Source organism: Mauremys reevesii, linkage group 2, assembly GCF_016161935.1.
Source record: "Mauremys reevesii isolate NIE-2019 linkage group 2, ASM1616193v1, whole genome shotgun sequence".
In the NCBI taxonomy this organism is placed as follows: Eukaryota; Metazoa; Chordata; order Testudines; family Geoemydidae; genus Mauremys; species Mauremys reevesii.
The window spans coordinates 263,530,542-263,552,104 of NC_052624.1; the positions used below are offsets into that span (position 1 = coordinate 263,530,542).

The following is a 21,563-nucleotide window of genomic DNA, read 5'->3' on the forward strand; positions in this document are numbered from 1 at the left end:
ATTTTTATTCTCTGAAAGCTTTGAGCACAACTCTTACTCTAAAGATAAGGACTAGAGAAAAGATGGATTTTTAGTGAGAAAAATTCTGTATTTATTTCCCATTACTCTGAATGTATATGTTATTTTTACCCCTAAGTGTGCTACATGCCTCAGAGGGAGTAAAAGAACAGGTTCCTATCCCAAACTGCTTACAATCAAATTTTATACATGACCAGTGAGTTACCTTCCACCTACTAAGTTCTCTCACTAGCACTTACTCTTATAACAGTTGATTTTTTAAAAATTAACCTGTCACAAAAATAGTTTCCTCGTTCTCTACTAAATGTTGATTTTTCCCTCCATAATTACATCTGCCCAAGGACCACTTTAGGCAAGATTTTAGTTCTGAACTAGTGGCAGTTTTTATATTAAAAATACATGACTTTAAAATCCAACATCCTGCATCTTCAAAGGCCTAGAAATGGGATCTTCATGCCATTGGGAAGAGGACTTTTCTAGCTTCCCAGTGGGACCACACACTTGAAAGGCAAACAATATCAGATTTTAAATCTGACATTTTTAGATGCTTCTATGAGTCTCTTGGAGCCGTATATTCAGGTGTAGTTGGACTCATGGGAACTAAGGCACTTGGTTTCTAGATGGAAATATTTAAAAAAACACTCAATATATCCCATTTTCATGCTGATAAAAATCTTTATACCACAGCATCACAGGTTCTGTGTGAATCAAGCTTACTTCTTGTAACTGATAGAGAAACAGTTACATTTCAGAATGGATACAAATGAGGAGTGAGTGTGGGCTCGGGAAACTAGCTGGAAGGTCATTCCAAACATTAGGGAAAAGGCACCAAGGTGGAATGAGAGAAAGAGACAGAGAGTATTAAGGCTGGCACTACATTGGAAGACTTGAGAGTAACACAGAACAAAAAGGCCAGAGGGTTAAGTCTTGAAAGTTCAGACAAGAAGTTTGAATTCATTACACAGTACAATTGGGAGCCAGTGGAAGTATTCAAAGCAGGGTGGGGGAGGCATGTGCAGATGGTCAGTGCTTACAGTGCTCTGGAATCCTATCAATTGTCCGTGATTGTTAGGATTGTTCACTGGTTCCTGACTGATTGCCACTGACTCAGGGATGATGGTAGGATTAAGTACAGCTTTCTTTTCTTTTAGATTAAGGACCAGTCCAAGCTCTGGTAATGGCAAACAAGAAGGTCTACTGAGGCCAAAAAGCGTGAAGTACAGGTCCACAGCACCACATCGGAGCCTCCAGTCGTGTGAAGTACCTAAAAATCAAGGAGGAGCAAGTGTTAAAATGTAGAGATAATCTTTTAAAAAAAAAAAAAAAGTTCAAATGATTTGGAGCCATCAAGCTGTACACATTTTTAGCTTATGCTGTCCTCATCCTTCCTCTCTATTATTTGTTACACTCACTTGTTATGTTTGCTTTTAATAAAGACTGTAAGCTGTTTGAGGCTGGGAGCATGTCCTCCTCTATGTTCTGTACAATGCTTACCACAACAGGACCTCAATCACAACGGGAATCTTTGGGTGCTATAACACAAGAACGCTAAATAATATTAATAAAAAATACACACGCCACTAGTTTCCATATTTAACATCTCATTTTAGATTTTACTTTCAAAGACAATTAGCAGGTAAGTGGAACAACACATTGACAAACTAGCCTTTCACCTCAACAAGTCTGGATGTGAAAATGAGTTACATGAAAAATAAACTGAATGTTATTGCTTCAACCTATTCTCTAACTGTCTACATCACAAAACTATAAAATCCAGCACAAGTTTTCCAGTTTTACAGTCTGGGGAAGCTGTAAAACTAAGCAAGAATCTTAAATAGCAGCAATCATTGCCACACCAGAAACTAGCTTCAACCAATCACATATTCTGTAGTACAAATCAATAAAATCCTGGCAATTCAGTTTTGCTATACACTCAAGAGTCATGATGTTTCTAACCTGTCTTGTCTCCTGTACTGTATGATCATTATTATCTTGCCTTTGTTACAAGTCTACACATATGCAGTGTAGCTGTAGCAGTCCCAGGATATTAGAGAAACAAGGTGGGTGAGGTAATATCTTTTACTGGCTCAACTTCTCTTTTTGAGAGAGACACGCTTTTGAGCCACCCAGAGCTGAAGAAGAACGTGTCTCTCTCACCAACAGAAGTTGGTTCAATAAAAGACATTACCTCACTCACAATTGTCTCTCAAGCCTACATATCTTTTTAAAAATAATGTATGTTACTGAATACCATCATGTAGGAGGGTCAGCTCTAGGCAAGGGACTGAGATGCAGTCTGCAATCATAAGTAAAATGAGTCCTTACTTCTGTCTGTCAGTCATTCTTACATCCATACAACATCAACAGACTCCAGTTACTAGTGAAGCATTATGGTCCAAGACAACCATTGTTGTAAGTCGGTGAGAAAGAGACATGACTGAAAAGTCTTTAGGGTAGGAACCATGTTTTCCTCTGTGTTTTATAATATTTAACAGAAGAGGAACACCAATCATGACTGAGGCATAACTGCTGCACACGCTCTGGAAATGTCACTGACATAATTCAAAAGGAGCAATTAAGGTGACTACCATCTACTATGTTTCAACTTGAATCCAATATTCTGATTTGTAATTAAATTTAAGAAAATGTTTTAATACACTGAAAATGCTTTTATGAAAAAATGAAATGATTAAAAACTCCACGTTGCATTGACATCATCACACACTAATGGTAAAAGCACATTTGGCACCACCCAGAGCAAAAAACATCTAACTTCTGGCACAACGTTGTAAGTATAATGGTTTTGGTGCAAACTCCGGCCAGCACTTGACTGATTACAAGTTCATCAAACTTATTGTTCCCTAGCAGGAATAGAAATTAAATTGGTAAACAAGACAGGGATGAGCCAACTGCCATGTTGATTTGGCTGAGCAAGACCTCGCAGAGGGGAAAATTACAAGATGTATTCTTGTGGATTACAAGTACCATGGGAGCGAACAGTGTTTGGAATAGACTTAGTTGTATATATTTATGCAGTTTCAGGCACCTCTTTTCTGATGAGAGTTGCATGAACAATTGGCTGGTGACGGGGGGGGACAATGAAATCTGGACAGATCTAACATTCAAACTGAACAAGAAAATACGCTGATGAGATAAGAACTATACTTATTTTTTTCTTTATAAAACGATCTGGCCATTTAATATTCAATAAAAGATAATCAATATTCAGCATCAGTCCCACTTTCGCAGAGCAGGTCAGCAGAACTGTTATTCTTAAATACAACTGCTGGGAGAATATGTGAACCCCTGTAAATATAGCTCAACACTACACTCTTCGGAATTCAGTAGCATTATCAACTTTATATTTGTCAATAAAAGATTACAGAAAAATACAAAGATTTGTTTTCCCACAAAGTAATTATTTTAGGTTTTAGTAAATTTAAATGCACCACTGCTTTAAGACCATGCAGTCATATCTGGTGGATTAACAATTCATCTTGCCTTTAACAAACATTTGTATTGGCACTCACACTTTGCAATTATCTTTGTATTTTTATTTACAGAAAATAAAATTTAACCAGAATGTCATCTTCATGCATAAGGAATAAGTGCTCTAAGTCCCAAATATAACGAAAATGTATATCTTAATTGTTATTTGCAAAAAGAAGTAATGGATATAAGTGAACACTGCACACACACACTTCTCTTGAGAAACAGGGAACACAAATTCTCTGGAGATAACATCAAAATGTTTATTTCCTGAGTCTGACACTTGGCAAATCTTACAAAACTGAACTACTAGTAGTCTCCCTACTTTAACCCCTGGAGTGTAGCTGTAAACTTTCAAGCACTAAAAATAAAGATGAAAAGAGAACAGTCAGCTCTGAATGACCTAAAAGACTATGTAAATGTTTATATGTAATCTGTACTGTGCCAAATGTTAAAGAGCAGTTTGTGAGTACTGGACAAAACTGCCTCAGCAATGAAAAACAAGTCAATAGCAAAAGATACAAATCCTTCTCACATTAGGATCTTTACTAGTCAAAGCCAAGTAAGTCTTAATTTTAAAGTAAAACTTCTTAAGATCTAATTGATCTACAGAAATTCTAAAATCTATTTTACGCATTTAGGTTGGGGACGGGGGTACTTAATCTAATGAGAACTTGAAGTGTTTGATCAATTTGAATATTGAAAATAATTCAAAAAAAATTCATTTCAGGATTTATTAAAAATATATATATATGAAAATTACATTCCAACATTTTGTAATAGAAAAAACACAATGTGTGAAGTAGCAACACAAGGTGAAAACTGTTGGCCCTACTACAAGAAATATTTCTTTTGCAGGCTTGGATCAAAGAATCACACGAGGTGTGAGTCTATGCTAAATGTACTTCGCAACCAGTTCAGTAATTGCAGAGGATGGAGAAAAACAGGGTGCCAAAGAACAATCCCATATGCTGGGTATCACTACAAGATGATGCAAGTGTGAATGGAAAGTCTCAATTTCTGAGCTTCAAACAAACCTAAAGAGAGCTCATTTTATATACCAGAGAATATGCAGAATGCTAACCACTCCAAGTTTCTTAATATACAGAAGAAATTCAACCTGAATTCATAAGTTTCCAAAGCTGATCCACCAAAGCTTCATTGCACAAGGGAGACTCCACGTTCTTAGTAAAGGGTGGATTCCTCGTCAGCATGTTCAAAATCTTATGTCTGAAAGAGAAACAAAAGTTCCTTTTTTAATCCAAATGAACTGAGACTCCAAAGTTACTGTTTTGTGTCTGCAATTCTGTTTTTGACACTGGAGTTTTTATTAGGAATATGAATATTAAGATTTATGAGCCCCTAATATATACATATATTTTAATTCCTTTTAGCTCTTTCTTCTGTCTGTACATGCACACATATATGCTCATCTCATCCCCAAATTAATTAGTTTTCAGATAATAAACAGGACATGACCAGGGTGGACATTAGTTGATAGCATCACTCATCATAGTAAAGGGAAAAAAAGAACCGGAGTACTTGTGGCACCTTAGAGTCTGGTACTCCTGTTCTTTTTGCCGATATAGACTAACACGGCTGCTACTCTGAAACCTGTCACTATGGTAAAGGGAAAGTGTGATTTTGTATATAGGCTGATTTGTTTTCATGACAATTTGAAAGGCCGTGTTATGCTCTAAGGTAAGTTAATCAGAGCTGTACTGGGTCAATATTCTCTTCACATTCTAATAAATATTTATTTTCAATTTTATTTTTAAACTTGTTACCAAATGACAGGAATCAGTAAAAACATTTAAGACTCACTCTTCACTTTTTAAAGGGACGCCAACAATTTAGAAATTACATTAGTGTCTGAATATTTTGCATGCCACACCTATGACCCCAATACCTGACAGCAGTGAGCAAAAAACAACCCCCAAAAACGCTGTATTTTTTCAGATTGTTTACTATGCTTTTGACAACACATTGTGAATAGTAATTTTCATCATTTCCCCTAAATAGTCAGTTTTCTCCCTTGTTGCAAAGACCCATATAAATATGGGAACAGAAAAATCTTTAACGTTTGAAGGGATTTTTTTACATTAAGGATATAATTTTTAAAGTGGGTGTTCTATCTGAAACTGGAATTTAAAATTTAATAAAAATGCAAATTGACAGCATCTCTTTGAGAGACTCAATTAAAAATATTCTGCTTCCTCAGCTGATGTTGCCCGTTACTTATCTCAGGTATAATTTGACCCATTAGATCAATCTTCCTTTAAAAAGAATAACAGCAATATATTCCTAGGAATAGGGAAATTAGTAACTATACTTGCACAGGAAGCCTAAAAGATAAATAGGAAAAATACCTAAGTCTATTCATCTTAAAGAACAGTACTACTACATTGGCAATCAGGAACAGACAGAATTGAGGAGCAGGGAAACGAAGATCAGAGGCTGCCATGCTAAAATATATACAGTATTGCATTGGCTAAATCTAAATTAAATCAGATAAAATTATCAAGTAACCACAACATTTTCACTTGTTATCCTTTCACCCCATCTACAGTCTAACAACTGTTTTATACTCTTTGGTAGCCAAACATAATGATGTTCATTCAGTCCTAACACACTTATACACACTTGAGATTAAAAAACAATTTGTTATATGCAACAGATCAATATTAGATTTACATGTGCCAATTGTCTATAGGAAAGCCTCTTAAATCAAAGGACAAAACAGAAAATTCATGTAGTTTGAGACTAAAAACTGATCAAATTTTGTTTTTTTAGTTATGGATTGTTAAACAATCATAAACACTTTGCTAAGTATAAATTACCATAAACATCAAAGATGAATTTTGGTGGTATTTTACAAATTAATGGAAATAAATGTTCACAAAATATTTATAGATTTTAAGGCCAGAAATGACCATTTTTAGCCGAGCCTCTGGCATAACACAGGCCAAAGAACTCTATGCACTAATTCTAATATTAGTGAAAAGTGCTGACTTTGAGTCTTTGTAGACATACTAACCTTACATAAGGTACAGGATCATTCTGAACCATGTTAAGCAACCACTGTAATTCCTCATAACTCCGATCAACTATAACAAAAATTAAATCACTTGTTAATAGTATGCAGAGACAATTAAAGAGGGAAACAAAGACCAATTAGAAAATTATTCTATATGTGTTACATAGAATCACCAGGGATTATCTGTAGCTGTAGTATGACTGGAATGTATCAGAAATGATGAAACAGACATTTCCAGGGCAGTATAGATTAATATTAGTGATACATCTAAAATGACATTTTCTTTTTAAAAGGAGCAAAAATTCTTCAGTATTCAACATAACACACTAAAAAGTGAATAGTATGTAGAGAATATAATCCTGTAGTATATTTCATTCAGAAGAGTATAGAAAATATTATCCTGACACTAACTATCCCTTAAGTTTTGTGATAGATGTCTAGCTGTTAATAATGCTAGGAAAATACTCACATGGACTACAGGCCTTACTTATACACAAAACTGTGAAGATACTCTTCTCCATATGCTTAGAACCTGTTTTCTATCAAATTGTTTTTGAATATTTCAGAAGTCAGTGACCCAATCATGAATGTGTTAGCGAGTGCTCCTAGAGTAAATACTGTACATGGATTGGTTTATGATTAGGAACTAAATTAGTAGGTTAGGTAGAGGCTTAAATCATTTGACTGTATTCATTTAATTACCCTATAATACTCAAAAGAAAAAAAAACAATAGTATGGGATAAAGTAAACATATGAAAATACACAAATTCAAAGAGGCTAATCTTCACTCAACTGTTTTCCTTATTTCATTTTCGTGGGGTGCCACAACATTATTTAATTCGCAACCACCCACAATATGTAGTTACTTGCTCAGCAGTGGCTTTACTTATCTATCAAGATAGCATCCTCCACATTTCAACTGCATTTACTAATTGTTTCTGTGCAGATACGTGTCTCCCCTGCCCAGTGACACCCACCCCGCCCTGCATCCAGCCCAGGGCCGCCAGACTCTCCAAGCCATATGTTACCTGTGGGGAGGGGGTTGTGTTCTGTTCTCTCCTTGCGTGTTCCCCTCCCACTCCCCCGGCACATTCGGCCACTCTCCCTGGCAGCCAGGTCGGGTATGGGAAGGAGCTGCGTCTGCCTGAGAGCCTAGCTGGGAGGCAGTGATAGCTTGTTCCCTGCCTGGGCTAGGCTGCCAGGGGAAGGGTGAGGTGGGATGTGTGGGGAGAGGGGCTCTGGCTCACTCAGCCTCTGTCCCCACAGCAGGGCCCTGAAGGGGGACAGTGAAGGTGGGTGGGATGGTGGCAGGGAAGTAAAATGGATGGAGTATCCTGCTGATATGATTTCCAAAACCCACTTGTCCACAGTGATATGCTTCCAAGCTTATTGGAAGTGAAAAAGGCCCCTGAAGCAAGGAAGGTATGCAAACTGTTGTAGCTGGTAAGGAGAAAGGGGGAGTAATTCAGAATCTCAACCAAACAATCAGAATTGGTGTTTTGATGATGAGGGTTATGAGGTTGATACCTGGATGGCAGACGGTCTCTTTCTGGAACCTCTGCCTTTTTCGTTTGGGTTCATAAGGTCTTGGGGAGTCAGAGAACTGAACAGGACAAGATCTCTGTGCTGTCTGGCACTTACTAAATTTATTTTTGTGTGCACGTGTGTAAATTCCCAGGGAATGTAGAGTGGCCCTGGAATCAAAGTATGCAGAGACTTGTAAGTATTCTCTGCAATCAGTTTAAAGTCATTGCAGGAAAGGTCCTTAACTGTATTCTGGATCTCAATCCAAAATCCCGAGAGCTGAAGCCTGCAGGCTTCGCTCATGATTACTGCCATAGAAATAAGCAAGCACCTGTGTCAGCAGCATCCAGAGAGGTCTGCAGAGATGTCCTGGCAAGCGGCTGACCCTCTTTAATGATTTCCTAGAACTGATCCCTCTGTTCTGGTGGTTAATGCTCAACGAATTGAGCTTTGAGTAATTGGTGAAATATAATCATATCATCAATACCTGACAGTAGGTGATCCTAAACGTCAGAGCCTCAGACGAACATGATTTGTGACCAAATAAATCAAGATGCTTCTGATCTCTATTGTACAGCATTGATTTAGCGTGGTGCTAACTTCCACGTTAACTGAGAAAGATGGAACATAATACATTTTTTCAGCCCTTCTACAAGTGGGCGGTATTGTTGCTGGGATATTACTTTTGGAGGATCCAGCAGAGCAGAACATTATCAATAGGTAGTGAATGCAATTCAGGCAGATAATGCTGTAGGCAGACTATCTAGAAGTTTATGTTATGACTCCTTAACCTCCTCATCATATGGTATCTGTAAGAAGTCCGCTACCATTTAATGAGGTCCTGGAACTGTTTGAAGTCATCAGCCAGGACTGGTGGGGCAGGCATGACTGCTTCATCTGGGGATGAAAAAGAGGTTTCGGTTGGCATAGTGACTTCTTTGTCCACTCTTGCCTCCTGCTCCTTGAAAGTCTCTTCTTGTACTTTGGGCCTTTGAGAGAAGGGATGTGGGGATAGTCTACCTCTATTGTGCTGATGAGTGATGCTGGGGGGGTGGGGGTCCTAGAAAATTGTTGGTAGTATGCCTCTCATGGCTCCCAGTATGGACAATGAGGAGGCTCATCTGGTATAGGTGGGGGCATCCAAGAGTGCTCATACCACTGGGATTGATCTTGAGGGTGTCTTTCTGGAATATGCTCCTTCTCCCTAGAAGTCTCCATATTAATACTCCTCTGACAGTGATGAGGGGAACTCTGAACTTAAATCGGAGAAACTGATGAGAAATTCCCATCCTCCTCCTCTTCAACATCACATTATAGGGGTGGCGCATCGGTAGAAAAAGGTGATGACTCCATCAGTACCGAGTAAATGTCTGGAGACCTAGAGGTCTTCAGTACCATGAACAGACCAGTACAGAACAAAGGGGAGCGAGGCATCTCTATCACAAAAGGTCTCATGAAAATCTAAACTCCTGCAATAACTGACATGCTAAGTTCCCTCTAAGCTGCGCAGCTGCCTATTAAGCACCGCGCAGGTGCTCAGGGCTGTGGCGGGGAGAGATTCCTCTCCCCCAGCCCGGGATCCAACCCAGCCTGGCCTGGACCTGCCGTGGGGCCCCTCCCATGGCCCCAACCCAACCCCAGCGTGGACCTGCTGCAGCTGTGGGAAGGCACCCTTCCCACGGTCCCAACCCAGCCCGGACCTGGCACGCCTGTGGGAGAGGCACCTCTCCTCCCCAGCCCAGGTGCTGCTACGGAGAGAAAGAGCTGGTGGGGTGGCGGGGGGGAGAGAGAACTGGGGGGAGTCCTCTCTCCCTGCCATAGCCCCAGGGCAGCCTGCACCGCAAACCCCTCATCCTCGGCCCCATCCCAGAGCCTGAACCCCCCGAATGGAGTCCTCACTCCCCCTGCACCCTTAACCTCTGCCCCAGCCCTGAGCCCCCTCCCACACTCCGAACCCCTCGGCTCCACCCCTGCCACATAAATTTTGTTACGTGCACCAATATGGGGGTGATGTGTGTCACCCTATTGTGCTGTGACACACATCACCCCCATATTGGTGCACGTAACAAAATTCATTCCGCACATGGGTGGGAAAAATTAGAGGGAACACTGCCAAAATGGTGTTTGGTTCAAGGCAGCAGCCTGAGCAGAGGTGATTGTAGCAGAAGGAATGGATGGTACCAAAGGCTTTATGCACTCCGAGAAGTGCCTGCCAGATGATAGTCTGGTCTTCTGTGGTACCAAAATGGTAGATACCAAGAGCTTGAGTGATTCTATTGGAACAGATTTAAAGGTGGTTGTCTTCTCCTTGCCACCCTGATTCCCAGATGGCACCGTTGATCTTCCGGAGCTGGAACCCTTAGATTCTTTGGGTTTAAGTGGTGGTCGCAGTACCTGAGGAATCTGCAGCCTCGTGTGTACTGAGTAGGGAACCGCTAGGCACCCAAGTAGTTGACTCAATCAGCAACAAGGGTTTCTTTGAGGTAGATTCACTACTTGAGGAACCTGAACTCTGTTTCCTAGAGTCTTTTTAAGAAGATTCTTGAATCTTCCTCTTAGAAACTCCAGGGGAGTATTGTGATGAAGTGGCTGAGGCAGCCGACTTCCTTGGAAACTGGTATACAAGGTGGTGGGGTCCTCTGGCCTTGGTCAGAAGTGGGATGGAGGGAGCGCTCCATCATAAGGTGGCACAATTTAATCTCCCAGTTCTTTCTGGCTCTTGATTTTAAGGACAGGCAAAAATTACACTTTTGGAGAATTGTGACTCTCCAAAGGAACAGGTACATCAGGAGTGCCCATTGCTCACAGGACAGCCTCCCAGCACAAAAGGCAACATTTAAAACCCAGATTGCCAGGCATACCCTCCCAACAACCTATAGGTCCCCGCAAGGAAAAAAAAACTGAAACAACAACGATCCTCACAAGATTTGTGTTGTTGTTGTTGTGATTTAACTACAGCTAACCATAATTAATTACTACTACTATAACTAAGGTAAGTAAAATTATGAAAAAAAATTATAGTTGAGGTAAGCTCAACTTAGACACTGTTGAGGCTCCGTCTCAGGCTGAGGCAGCTCCTAAGAAACTGAGGGCAGTTTACTTGTACAGCTCTCTATAGCCATGGTGCAGTGCATGAGGTAGAGTAGAGAGCAGGCACAGGCCAAAGGGGGCACTGCTACCTAAAATCTCTGATCACAGGTGCATGTGCACCTGAAGTGAGGCACCCATAGGGACACCACTCAAAGAAGAACAGGACTCACACATGGCTCTGATGGAGACTCGCACACCTACAGTGGGATCAGGGGTGAAAGTAACACTCAACTCTTACCAGTACGGGGGCTGGCTCTGGTCAGCATCCCCCCCGTCACCCCATCCGCGCTGCCTGGCCCTTTTAAATCGCCGGCCCCAAGGCAGATGCTCCTTTTGCCCCCCCCTCCACTGTCAGTGGCGGGGGGGGGGAAGTGGGGGCAAAAGGGGCAGCAACGTTAAAGCTTTAATGTCAGTTCCAGCGGCCACTGTTTGCCAGTACACCATACGGGCCCGTTCCGGCTTACTTTCACCCTGAGTGGGATCCACACTGACACATACTCAAAGAAGGACAGTGCCTTTTACACAAAGGAGTTATTAATTTTGGTTGCTCCTTTAAGACTTTTGAAGACTTTAAGCATTGATAATTTGGTCTTGTGTCTGCACGTCAGGTAGACTTCAGCCTATCACTCTAAATAGTAATATCACATAGGTTCCTCAGCTCCCTGTGCTCACATTCTGGGCACTCTGCTTGGAAAGTGACTGAAGTGGAGTAGAGGATGGATGGATGGAGCATCACATATGAGGATAGCTTTATATGGAGAAAAATTAATACTGCTTAATTAAGAAACTTAGTTTTCCTTGTCTCCCTTAGCATTAAATCACTGGGTTATCCAAAAATAATACACAGGCAAATTGATGAAAACATGCTATTCAGCTTCTAAAAAACATTAAGGGAATATCTAAATCATTGCAAATTAAACTGTGCAGCAGGAGCTCAATGTTTTTGAGCAGTTTAAATCAAACTTATTTAAGTTGCAATTCCTAGGATTGCTAATAAAGCAAGTTTTGTAAATGACCTTTTATTATGGAGTGGACTGTCTGAAAAGCAACTTCTCTATATGAATAGTGTCAGGGTACAGAAATAAAGTACTCCATCTCCCTTGTTAAAAAACAAGTCTATTCTATTTACTAAACAACTAAAGGCTCTTGTGCTTGAAATATAGTAGGGCTCTTCTGACATTTGCCATGTAGTGTAATCTGTTTATGCCAGACTTAAATGATTGACATTAATGCTTTTGATTCACTCTTGAAATTTACATGGTAACTAGATGACACTATAAGGAGCAAAGACAAGTCTGGCCTTTGATACAGTACATCTTCTAATAGTCTTAAAAAAAAACCCCAAAACAACCACCCAGCAGAGCCTCACATTCCTGGCAGACGTAACAACTAAAAAAGTTGTTTTCCAAAGCAGGTACCTCAAAGTACAAGCGTTCAAAAGCTCTGAAAGTTTGTTCGTCTCACTTTGGCATCAGGAACCTGAGAGCCTAAGCTTTCTATGCCCTTCATGAAACAAGAGACTCCAATCAGAGGTCAATGAGGGGGAAAATACCTCAAAATGCACTCTACAGAAGGAGAAAGTAAATGAGAAAAGAGAAGGGAAGCTCACTATTACCTGAAAAAAAAATGAAGTACTCGATTTGTAAAGGAATAAGTAGGGGGCCTAGAACACCCCTGACCACTTTTGTTTGCAGAGACAGAACTTCAGGGAGTTTGCTAGTTGGGTGGAAATAACCTGCAAATACTACAGCTGCGCCAATTTGTGCACAGAGGAAGACAAGATGCCAGTAATATTGACTAATGAACAGGTTAAGGTAGTACTAACTATGTATTTGCATAAATCATTAAAGCCTTAATTTCCAATAGCCTCTGGAAAGTTTGTTAGTGCAGTGTTTTCATTTCAAATGATAGTTAAAAAGAAAGTTACACAATATTTTTCAAGCGGTAAAGAATCCTTACCTCAGATCTATTATAGGAACTTTAAACAAAGAAAAAAAATAAATAAAAGCAAATAATTTTTTCAAAATGGAAACATGCTATAAATAAGCCACATAAGGGAGTGGAAAACCACAATCAACCAAATAGCCAGCCAAGCCGAGCCTCTGCCTTCCAATTAATAATAACCCAATATGCCTGCAAATGGCAAATTATAACCTATTAGCAAAAACAAAAACTAAGGTTGCATCAAGAAACACCCCACTCATTCAAATTCTTTAAATCTTGAAAATAAGTAAAGGGAATTCTTCAGCTTTCTATATCACCTACCATACCATCAAAAACACATTCCATAAGGCATTTGTTTCTATCTTCAGGACATAATGAAAAGCAATATTCATCAGAACTTCATGAAACTCATGCTCGTAAGGGCAAAAACCTTATTAGTAATCCTGTGTGGATAAAAGAAAGCACATTGGCTCATCTACTGTCATGGCGTCACTTCATCTGAAAAATTATTCTATTTAACATTACTGAGGTCACTGTTCAGGTTTTGCATTGGCGTGTGAATTTTATGCAGTGATCAACATTTTTTTTTTTTAATTACCTTTTGTGTAATCAACAACTGCCTCCAAAGCTGCTATTCGGATGTCCACAAAGTGTCCATATTCTGCATATGTTTTAAAGAGAGCAGGATCACTGGGGACATGTCCATTCTTCTGAAGTACACGAATGGCTTTCAGACAGCTAGATGAGGGTGGGGGTGAAGAGGGAGGACAATCTGCAGTGAGTTTCTGGAATATCAATCACTGTGAATAAAGCTATTTTCTTCAATATTATATTAATTAACAAACAAACTTCACTGCAAATTTTCTAGGATAAAACTATCCAAATTACTATACCACCATGGGTTTTTATAGTTGTCAGAGCTGTAGGCACACAAAATTAATAAAAGATGAGTTTATACAGTAGATAGAAACACTGGACCAAATTCCCCTACCGGAGCAAATTCACTCATCTTGGCTTCAATGGAGCTGCTCCAACATACACCAGCAGAAAATTTGGCCCATTATGTTTTGTATTCTATATATTGTTCCAATTGTTTCTTTTGCATAATCTTCATAAATTTACTGTGAATAATAAATATGGGATACATAATGTGATCATTTAACATTGCCATTAAAATATATATATTTTTAGATTTTGATTATTTGAGTGCTTAATTTTTCAACCTTAAAGTTTCATTAACAGTAGTTTTTGCATTTATTTGTTCTGTGAGGTTTTAATTTTCTTCCTGATATTTTCAAGTTTTCTTAATTCTATGGTTTTAAAAATATCTTACATACTTTGCAGTATTTTTTAAATGAAAGAATGGTTTTTGCATACCTTTTAGTGTCCTTATGCCAAAAAATATTTTCCTGCATTCTGTTAATGCCCTTTTTTGTGTATTTAAAATAAAGAGAACACATCACATAAGGCTAGGGGCAGTAAACTCAATTTGATTACATCATTAACAGCAGGATGTAGGAAATTAAAAAAAAAAATTAAACATGAGTAGGTCTATTCTCTTTTTATATTTGCATACGTTTTAGAAATTATTAAATCATACCTGACTGTAATGGTATGTCTGTAACTGGGCAGAAGCTTTTCCATATTTAAGAACCTGGTAATCTCCTCAAGTATGAGTCGAACATCAGGATTTAAATTATCCAGAGTTCGAACTTCATTGTTCACACTGACTGCAGGAGTTACAGAGTTGGCTAGCGCGTCAATCAGTTCAGCACGATAATAGTTGTCTGAAAACTGAATCAAAGGACCATCAATTGAACAAAGAGAGGCAGAGCACATTGCACCATTTATTTTTTTACGATAAAACAAACAATGCTAAAGCTCTTAGTTCAGTTTACTCCTGTACTAAATGTTTAGATAATAGCTGTCTAAAGAGTCCCCTTCTGCATCAAAAAATAAAACATTCACTATTAAACTGAATGATTTAGTTGCTAGTGCACATATTTTGAACTTAATATAGCAGGACGAATATAGTAAAAATCTATGAATATTCTGTTAATGCTCAAACTCTGACCCCTCTCCCCCAAATCTGTGAATGGAATGTTTTTCTCATGTATTAGATCTGAAATAAGACCCAATACTTTCAAACATTCATATCTTACATTAGGCACTTCAATTCGCATTTAGATGCCTAAATTTTCAGAGGTAGGAAAAACTCAAACTCTTACTGGTGTTAATGGGTGCTGTAGCACTTCTAAAAGTCAGGACACTTTTTATTAAGGATTTCATACATACATATGGATTTCCATGTCCAGCTCTCTCCCCCTTGGTGCTTCTAAGGTCCTCATCAATGTAGTACATTTGCAACATCCTTGTGAAGTAGGGAAGCATCATCCTAATTTTGCATGTAAGGATTTGGGGCATTTAGTGATTAAGCGACTTGATCAAGATCAAACAGAAGGTCTGTGGCACAGCTGAGAATTGGCCCTCAGTCTTCAGACACCCAATCCAATACCTTAAACACAAGACCATTCCTCTTCCTCGATATACCCAGGTTTGAAATTTTGTTTCCTAACTGTGTTTATTTTGCTTAATTTAAATAATGACACATTTTATTTACAACATTTTCCTGAAGTGTCCTCTTGGTGAGTGGGACATGAAAAGATGGTTACCTTTTGTAACCATTGTTTTTCAAGATGTGTTGCTCCTGTCCATTCCATTGTAGGTGTGTGTGCTTGCCACATGCACTGGTGCCGGAAGTTTTTCCCTCAGTGGTATCCATAGGGGATGGGCTCTGGCACCCTCTGGAGTTGCGCTCGTATGCACTGGTATAAGGGGTGCCGCTGGCTCCCCCCGCCTCAGTTACTTTGTGATGGAACTCCGACAGAGGAGAAGGAGGCTGGGTCATGGAATGGACATGAGCAACACATCTCGAAGAACAACAGTTACGAAAGGTAACTGTCTTTTCTTCTTCAAGTGCATGCTCATGTCCTTTCCACTGTAGGTGACTCCCAAGCAGCACCATCGGAGATGGGTAAGAGTTCATGGATGTGTCGATTGCAACACAGCTCGGCCAAATCCAGCATCATCTCTGGCTTGCTGGGTGATGGCGTAATGCATTGTAAATGTGTACCGAAGACCACGTTGTCGTCTTGCAGACGTCCTGGATAGGGACATGCACCAGGAAGACAGACGAAGACACCTGAGCCCTAATCGAGTGAGCCTTCACTACTGGTGGAGGCACAGCCTGCGCCAATTCGTAACAAGTATGGATGCAGGTGGTGATCCAATTGGAAATCCTCTGAGAGGACACCAGAAGGCCCTTCATCCTTTCAGCTATTGCGATAAAGAGATGGGTTGATCTGTTGAAGGGCTTGGTGCACTCCAGGTAGAACGCCAGGGCGTGCCTTACATCTAAAGCATGGAGCTGTCTCTCCTCATTGGTCATTTGAGGCTTTGGACAGAACAATGGGAGGAAGAAATCCTGATTGACACAGAAGTGTGATACCACCTTTGGCAGGAAGGGCGGATGGGGCCGCAGCTGAACTTTGTCCTTGTATATCATGTACAGGTGCTCCGAAGTGAGGGCTTTAATTTCGGAAACATGTCTCTCTGAGGCAATAGCTACAAGGAATGCAACCTTCCATGACAAGTGGGAAAGGGACCAAGAAGTCATACGCTCAAAGGGCGGACCCGTGAGCCTGAAGAGGACTAGGTTGAGGTCCTATTGGGGAACCAGGTCCCAGATTGGCAGAAAGAGTCTTTCAAGGCCTTTCGGGACCCTGATTGACATCTCATGCAAGAACACCGATCTACCCTGGATGCAAGGATGGAAGGCCGATATGGCTGCCAGGTGCACCTTGATCGAACAGAAGGCGAGAACTTTAAGTGAAGCAGGTAATCCAGGATGGACTGCAGAGACAACTGAGTCGGGGCGATATTCCGCTCTAACGCCCAGCAGGAGAAACGCTTCCACTTTGCCAGGTAAGTTGCTCTGGTGGAGGGCTTTCTGCCCTCCAAGAGAACATGCTGTACTTGACTAGAGCAGGTTTGTTCCTCTGGATTCAGCTACACTGTATCCAAGCTGTGAGGTGGACAGAGGTGAGGTTTGAGTGCAGGAGTCGACAGTGATTCTGCAAGAGTACATCCAGGCAGCTGGGAAGTGGCCACGGGGCTGCAACTGCCAGGTCCATGAGCATGCCGAACCAATGGCGATGCCATGCTGGGGTGAGCAAAATGACCCATGCCTAGTCTCTCTTGATTTTTTAGAGGACTTTGCTGATAAGCAGAATTGGAGGAAAGGCATACATTATGTCTCCTGACCAAGACAGGAGAAAGGCATCGGATAGTGAACCTCTGCTGAGGCCTTGGAGTGAACAAAACTGATGACACTTTTTGTTCTGTCTGGTGACGAACAAGTCCACTCGGGGAGCTCCCTACTTCTGGAAGAGCATTCTGATGACCTCCGAGTGAAGGGACCACTCATGGTGAGAGAAGAAGGACCTGCTGTGGCAATCCGCCAGCGTGTTCCATATGCTGGGGAGGTGCAAGGCTTCCAGGTGGATTGCATGCTGGATGCAGAAGTCCCATAGACAGAAGGCCTCCTGGCACAGAGCCAGCGATCAAGCTCCCCCGTGCCTGTTGACACAGAAAATGGAAGCCGTGTTGTCCGTCAACATCTGCACTGCCTGGCCAGATAGTTGGGGGAGGAAGACACTGCAAGCCAGGCAGATGGCTCTGAGCTTCCTGCTGTTTATATGCAATGCGAGCTCCTTTCGAGACTATAACCCTTGAGTCAGCAGTGTACCAAGATGTGCTCCACAATTGAGGTCGGCTGCATCCGAAATCAGGGAGACCATTGGTTGCGGGCTAGTGAACGGCACACCTTCCAACACCAGAATCAGGTTAAACCACCACTGCAGAGAGGTAAGTACCTGCGGAGGGATCGTGATGACCTTGTCTAGGTGATGTGTGCCCGGGGAGTAGATCAACTCCAGACATATCTGGAGGGGACGCAGCCTGAGTCTTGCATATTGGAAAATGTAGATGCATGCTGCCATGTGCCCCAATAGTCTGAAACTGACCCAGGCAGTGGTGAGCAGATGGGCTGTGACGATGGAAATCAGATTTGACATTGCCCTGAACCTGGCCTCTGGCAGGAATGCTCTGGCTCGAGTAAAGTCTAGCACCTCTCTGATAAACTCTCTGTTGGATCGGGATCAATGTTGATTTTTGTTCGTTTATCAACAGGCCCAGAGCTTGACAAGTGGCTTGCAACATCTTGATGCTGCACTGGACCTGGACCCTAGAGTGGCCCTTGATGAGCTAGTTGTTAAGGTACGAGTAAATCTGGATGCCCCAACATCTGAGGTATACCGCCACCACCGACATGCTAGGTCAAAAGGGAACACTGCGAATTGGTAGTGGACTGTCCCAACTACAAAACGTAGGAACCGTCTGTGCCCATGAAATATCGATATGTGAAAGTAAGTGTCTTTCAGGTCGAGGGCGGCGTACCAGTCTCCCAGATCCAGGGAAGAAATGATGGAGGCCAAGTTATCTACTACCAGTTTTTCTGAATCCATGTGTATATTTACACATTATATGTTCATATACATATAAGTTAGTAGCACAGGGCATTGTACAGAAAAGACTATTGCTCTCTATACTGCCTATAACAAGAGAGAGTCATTAAAATAGATCATCAAACATTTGTAGGAAGGTTCCTTACCTTATTTTTCCTGTTGTCATTGTACTTGATTAGGTCTAAAATAAATGTTAAAACCTCTTTAGGACAGAGGTTATGAACATCCCTCAGCAAGGCCATGGCAACAGGCATAGTCTGTGTGAAGATTAAAATAAAATTCTTATTATATTAGCAGGAAAAACAAAAACATTAAAGATTAAATCAAACAATGAGCAATGAACAGTTTTACTCTTTGAAAAGTCAATTTTTAGCTGGCTTTTGAAAGTCAGATTTCATACCTTATATACAAAGGGTTGCACAATTTTTAGTTGAAAATATTGTGAAGTTATTTTCTAAAAACAGTTAACTCTGATGGAGACAGACTTGAAATGGTTCTGAGTATGCAGGAGAGGAAGTTGATGCCAGGCAAATAAGGCTAAACATGGCAAATGAAACATCATGAGAAGCAGAATCTAAAAATTTAGGAAGCTGAGGGTTAACATGCTGTGGGAAGAGAAACAACACTGAAGGTAGCAGGAGAGAATAAACAAAGATCAAAAGCATTTGCAAGAATATGAAAGAAGGCTGGGATGAGAGAGAGATAGTGAAAAAGGGTGAGTATTTTTGGAAGGGAGGAGTGGGAGAAGGATGTGGAAGAAGTGGGATTAAAACTAAAGTTTGGACAGAACTCAATAACCAATTTTTTTAAAAAAACAGAGCTTGACAGGAAATCGTTGTCAATCATTTCAATTGTTGTTATTTTTTATCACAATAGCCCAAAGGGGCCTCAAAAGATTGGGGCACCTTTATGCTGGGCACTATAAAAGACAGTCCTTGACTTAAGAAGTTTAGAATCTAAATTTAAGATGCAACAAGTGGGTTTGACAAACCATAGGATGGAGCGGGAGAACAAAGGGCAACAGTGATAAGATTATTCCATTCTACAGGCTAACTAGTGCACAACTTTATGATTTCAGATTCAATAATAATGACATTTGAATAATGTGTGTGTCATAAGAGATTCTTGGACACTAATGAATTAAAAAAACAGCTGACAAATAATATGAATATTTAACTTTAGGTAAGAGGAACAAAAATTGTTTAACAATGGTGACTAAAATAAGAAGTTATGTGTAAGATTACGTTTGCACATACTCGCAAAGCATATTCCTCTATTATGTCTGTATACTTGGTTCTAATAGTGAAATATATTTTAAATTTAAATGATTCCTGCTCTCTATTAGCTATTCAGAAAGAAAACTGTTATAAAACTTTCAATTTACTGTCTGCTGACAAGAATGGAACGAACAGAGACAGCATAACAAAGTTACATACAACCATCAGACTGAGATTGTGGAGAGAACCAGTGATTTTGGCTTGTGGCTCAGACAGTGTTCTTACTATTTATATTGTGGAATTTGTCATTTGCAGAAAAAAAAACTTCTTCCTCTGACATATTTTTAAAAAGTACAATGAGAAAACATATTTTACCTTTTGCAGAAAGTAGCTTTGAAAGTTCATGAAGTTGTTGGTCTTCACAATGTTTGGACAACTTTTACAACAAAACATTCGGGTAAAGAGTGACTTCATGGCTGGTGGTCCTGTCCATGTACTTACCATGGAATTTGCAATCTATATAATTAGGGGGAAGGGAAGGCACATTATCATCACCTCTGCAAGTTTATCATAGGCTTAACAAAAGCACACATATTTGTTTCCAAGAATTAAAAAAAAATACAATAATTGGACAGAATGAACTACTCTTTTCAACAGAAACATATTTTTATCAATATATCATCATCTCCAACATACCTTCTATGCACTGGAACTAAAGCGTGTGGAACTCATTTTACTTATAGGAAGTCTGCAACTAATTACCATTGCACGATCAATTTCTGTTTTTAATTATTTCCTCCTTTTATATTTTAGACAAATATTTTCTGTTCATTAAGCCAAGTTTTCTGTCTCTACAGAAGCCAATTACGGAAGAGGCATTTGCAATAACAATTTCCCAAATTTACCCTGCCAATAACCTCAACATAGATTTCAACCACGCGTCAACCACCCCAAGAGTAAAAGACCACCCCAACAGTAAAAGGCAATTCAGGCTCCTGTCTAGCTGTAGTCATGGACCATGACCAGACTGCAGTCAGACAAATCTTCTTGAGATCTGTTTCATCCTGTTCTGAGATCTTTAGTGTATAGAATAGTAAATGTCTGCAGAAATTAATATGTATATTATATTTATTGATAAAATTTTTAATGTTACCAGCAGAACTCCACACATTCTATGATTCGGCAGCAACAGAGGAGCAGTTTGCCTTTGGTAAAGGACACTCCACAGAAGAGTAAGGAAAAAATATTCCTTATATACTGTAAGACTGAATGAGATGTGTGATGATGGTGTTCTTACCAAGTTCTGACACAGCCACATTAATGTTTTCCCTCTAATTTGTTTAGAAGGGCGACAGTTTCTTCCAGAAAACAATTTTCAGTCAAACAGAGCAAGAAGCATTGAGCAAACAGGGAACTGCTCAGTTTCTTGGGGAAAGGCAAAGAGAGAAAATGCCTCTCTAGACGTTGGCAGCTCCCTTCCCAATGACAGAAGTTCCAGTGCTTCTAACCCAAGAAGCCAAAATTGATCCAAATCCTCTCCCAGTGAGAAACCTCCCATCTTCATGCCCATGGCTGCCAAATCCTTCTGTGTCCCTGAGACAAAGGTTATTATGAAAATGGGAGCTATAGCCTCAATTCTGAAATTTCTGTAGCAGTGT

At 40.3% G+C, this 21,563-nt stretch overlaps 1 protein-coding gene across 7 annotated transcripts in view; it reads right to left on the reverse strand.

The window, feature by feature from the left end:
* Nucleotides 1–21,563, reverse strand: part of TAF2 (TATA-box binding protein associated factor 2) — a 103,826-nt gene that overhangs the window by 18,304 nt on the left and 63,959 nt on the right. For 6 of the 7 annotated variants that reach the window (XM_039521548.1, XM_039521551.1, XM_039521547.1 and 3 more), the window contains 7 exons: nt 20,281–20,421; nt 18,835–18,945; nt 14,704–14,897; nt 13,702–13,841; nt 6,545–6,614; nt 4,628–4,737; nt 1,053–1,282 (listed from right to left, as the gene is read on the reverse strand). In XM_039521548.1, coding sequence (XP_039377482.1) covers nt 1,053–1,282; nt 4,628–4,737; nt 6,545–6,614; nt 13,702–13,841; nt 14,704–14,897; nt 18,835–18,945; nt 20,281–20,421 — 996 coding nt within the window. Of the gene's footprint in view, nt 1–1,052; nt 1,283–3,776; nt 3,869–4,627; nt 4,738–6,544; nt 6,615–13,701; nt 13,842–14,703; nt 14,898–18,834; nt 18,946–20,280; nt 20,422–21,563 lie in introns of those variants that run through there. The other variant, XM_039521554.1, reaches the window with a different exon arrangement.